Genomic DNA, 3754 nt, shown 5'->3' with positions numbered 1-3754 from the left:
TATTTGTATCGATATTGATATTTTATCGATATATCTAACTATAGATATGAAATGGCCTTTAAATGTGTGTATGCAGCCAATGTGTGGTGGAAGTGGACATGACTCAAGTAGGGTGTTGTGCTGGTAGCTACCTAGCTTTAAACCCAAAACATCATAATTGAATATTTAGTCCTGTCAATGTTGTTGCTCCTAGCTTAGCTATATTAATGGCTGAGCTACATTCTATAGCATATATCAAATTACATGATCTTCCCATTCCCTAAATGTCTTGCAACACAAACCATCCTTGGCCTCAATTATTTAAACTCCAGCTATCCCATTTTCATATTTTCAAACAAACCTCATACAATCAAAATGTTTGCTAAAACTCTTATTTTCTTCTTTTGGCTCTTACTTTCTCTCCTCATTCTTCACTCAACATCATCATCCATTTCTTCACATGTATAATAATATTTCCTATTCTCCACCTCTTACGTCCCATTTTAATAACTATTTGGTTTTGATTTTTGAGTTTTGAAAATTAAGATTACAAATCCTACTGCTACAACGGTTTCTTTGCTTTTTGTTCTACTTTTTAGAAGTTCTTTTAAAAACCAAGCCAAGTAGCAAAAACTAGGGTCTCGCTTGGTAACTATTTAGTTTTTAATTCTTGAAAAGTAGTTCTTGAAAATTAAACTTTTTTAGTAGAAGAGTTGGATTCTTAGCTAAATTCTAAAAACAAAAGCAAGTTTTTAAAAACTAATTTTTTTAGTTTTAAAAAATTGGCTTCGTTTTTGAAATATTGGTAGAAAGTAGATAACTAAGCAAGAAACTTTACAGGCGAAAGGGGTGTTTATAGACTTAAATCTCAAAAACTAAAATTCTTTTTTTTTAAAAAAAAAAAATAATAATAATAAATGGTTATCAAACAAGGTGTAAAAAAGTATTTTTAAAAAAAAAAACAAAAAAAAAACATCCTTTTGTAATTTTCGAAAATTTTTTAATAATTCAAGTGTTTAATTAGAAAAGATGAAAACTAATCTAAAGAAGTCGTGAGAAAACAAACAAATTAATGTCCATATTTAATTTCTCCCCCTTCCCATTACCTAGCCCGATTACATTACATTTATATGTTTACTCTTGACTTTATAGGTGTATATAGTGTACTTAGGGCACAATGCTTTGAGTGATAATGATGCTACATTGACCTCCAAATACCATCTTCATCTACTCTCAAAAGTGTTTGCAAGGTTAATATTAATTCAACCCCCTTGATTAATTCCCCATACCCATAATGTAACATTCAATTATAAACTTACTTTATGCATATAAATGTTGAATTAACACACCTCTATGTGATCATTGAATCTAATTATGTGTTATTGCTGCATGCAGTGAAGAAGATAGTAAAAGAGCCATGTTGTATAGCTACAAGAAAGCTTTTTCGGGCTTCTCAGCTAAGCTTAATGCAAGCCAGGCAATAGCATTATCAAGTAATTAATTAAGGAATTATTAACTAACGAAAATTACTTGTTGATTAAGATTTTATTAAGAATGTGTTTTTGAGTTTATTATAATTATTATTGGCTTGCAGAGATGGAAGGAGTGATATCCGTATTCGAGAGTAAAACAATGCAACTCCACACGACAAGAAGTTGGGATTTCTTAGGACTTCCTATTCCTTCCTTTACTAATAATATGAGACCATTATTTCCACTTCCCAGCTATGGTGATCACGACATAGTTGTTGGCATCTTTGATTCAGGTCAATTTTTTAAATGGCTAAAATCACTTTTATTACGTTTTAAATTATTTTGAAACGTGATTCTTTTCCTTTTAAAATTACTTTCAAATATCTTATGTTGCTTGGTGCAATTGTTGAATTTGATAAATGAGTTTTATTATGTTTAAATACTATTTTGTCCTTATACTTACAGTTTTTTGTTAATTTGGTATTTGTATATTTTTATAATGTTCGATTTAATCCATGTATTTTTAAGTTTGATTTAATTGTTGGCCCATGTACTTTTGCATTTGGTTTAATTTGGTCTTATATTTCAAGATGTGCTCATTTATGTTCATGTACCTTAACTAATAATTTTAGTCCATTAATTTTCATGATATTGCAGCTCAGTTTTCATTTTCTAAAAAGAAAAATACTTCAGCGTATCTAGGTTCCACACATCTTTTTGGCTCGTCAGTTATCAAACTACAATTTGCCACGTGAGGGACTCTTTTTAATTTCTTTTTTAAAATTGTGAGTTTTTTTTGTTGTGTGGTTGAGGTAGGAAAAAATGATTAAGAAGATCTTACTCTTTTTTAAAAATGTTCAAAATTTGTAAATAATGACGTAATGATCATTTTTAAGTATAAAAATCAAAATAAAGTTTTTAAAAATATATGAACCAAATTGAACAAAATTTAAAAATAAAAAACGAAATTGAACATTTTAAAAGTATATATACTACATTAAGAAATCAAAATACTTAGATTCATCTTAAATCACAATCATCTTTGTGCAATCCACTAGTACTCTAATCACAATTTGTCACGTGGTAAACTTTTTTTTCTTTTAAATATATATATATATATATATTTTTATTAGAGACCGTTACAAAACTGGATTGTATCTAAACATTACTCCTAAATTAATATTTAAAGCTTGTTATTATTAGGTGTGTGGCCAGAATCCGAAAGTTTCAAGGAGAGTGAAGGGATAGGGAGAATTCCATGCAATTGGAAAGGGAAATGTGTGAAAGGATACAGATTCGATCCAGCATCAGCCTGCAACCGCAAGCTAATCGGCGCTCGCTATTACCTTAAAGGCTTCGAAGCCCAATACGGAGCACTCAACACCACCGCCGGCGAGTTCCGCTCCCCTCGAGACTTCTTAGGCCATGGAACTCACACTGCTTCCACGGCGGTGGGTGCGGTTGTGCACAATGTGGCCTTCACAGCATCTTCATCATTGGCGAAAGGAACTGCCCGTGGGGGCGCTCCCTGGGCCAGGCTGGCGGTGTATAAAGTGTGTTGGGGAAAAGACTACGAAGGCAAGTGCACCGATGCCGACGTCATGGCTGCTTTCGACGACGCTTTACACGACGGAGTGGATGTCATATCCGCCTCGTTCGGAGAGACGCCGCCGTTGGCTCCGTTGTTTGAGTCGGCTTCTGCTATTGGCTCATTCCATGCGATGCAGCGGGGAGTGAGTGTGGTGTTCTCTGCTGGAAATGATGGACCACACCCTTCGCTTGTTCAAAATGTGTCTCCTTGGAGTATTTGTGTTGCTGCTTCTACCATGGATCGAACTTTTCCCACTCCAATACTTCTCCCCAACCACTTCTCTATCATGGTTACTTTTCTTTATTTTTTCATTCTTATCTAAATATTTAAATGCATCTCATTTATTTTATAGTCCATTCATTTTTCAAATTAACAACACCCTTTTAGACCCAATGGGTTGTAAATTTCTTCAACCCAAATAACCCTTATTAAAAAATGAACCGAACCGAACTCAACCATTGAAATATTTTGATTGGATTGATTCGGGTTAATCGAGTCATTTATTTAAAATTTTGTTCTAAAAAGAAGTAAAACATATATTGAATTAAGATTAACAATTCAATTTCAATTTATATAGTGAAATTTTTCTTTCAAAAGTGTAAAGAAACTATTTTTACGAGTAGTTGAAGAATAAATTATTCAAAAAATATTTGAATTAAATAAAATTAAAATCAATATATGTATAAATAATTATGTTATAAGTAACAAAATA

General features: G+C 32.1%; 1 protein-coding gene across 1 annotated transcript in view; it reads left to right on the top strand.

Moving 5' to 3' along the window:
* Positions 1-243: 243 nt before the first annotated feature.
* The window catches only part of LOC120083115 (subtilisin-like protease SBT3.18), an 8949-nt gene continuing 5438 nt past the window's right edge, over positions 244-3754 (top strand). The window contains exons 1-5 of the mRNA XM_039038671.1: positions 244-441; positions 1132-1229; positions 1375-1472; positions 1574-1744; positions 2655-3331. Of these exons, the coding sequence (XP_038894599.1) occupies positions 244-441; positions 1132-1229; positions 1375-1472; positions 1574-1744; positions 2655-3331 (1242 nt within the window). The remainder of the gene's footprint in view (positions 442-1131; positions 1230-1374; positions 1473-1573; positions 1745-2654; positions 3332-3754) is intronic.

Source organism: Benincasa hispida, chromosome 8 (assembly GCF_009727055.1).
Source record: "Benincasa hispida cultivar B227 chromosome 8, ASM972705v1, whole genome shotgun sequence".
Taxonomy (NCBI): domain Eukaryota; kingdom Viridiplantae; phylum Streptophyta; class Magnoliopsida; order Cucurbitales; family Cucurbitaceae; genus Benincasa; species Benincasa hispida.
This window is presented reverse-complemented; position numbering and strand designations above follow the sequence as displayed.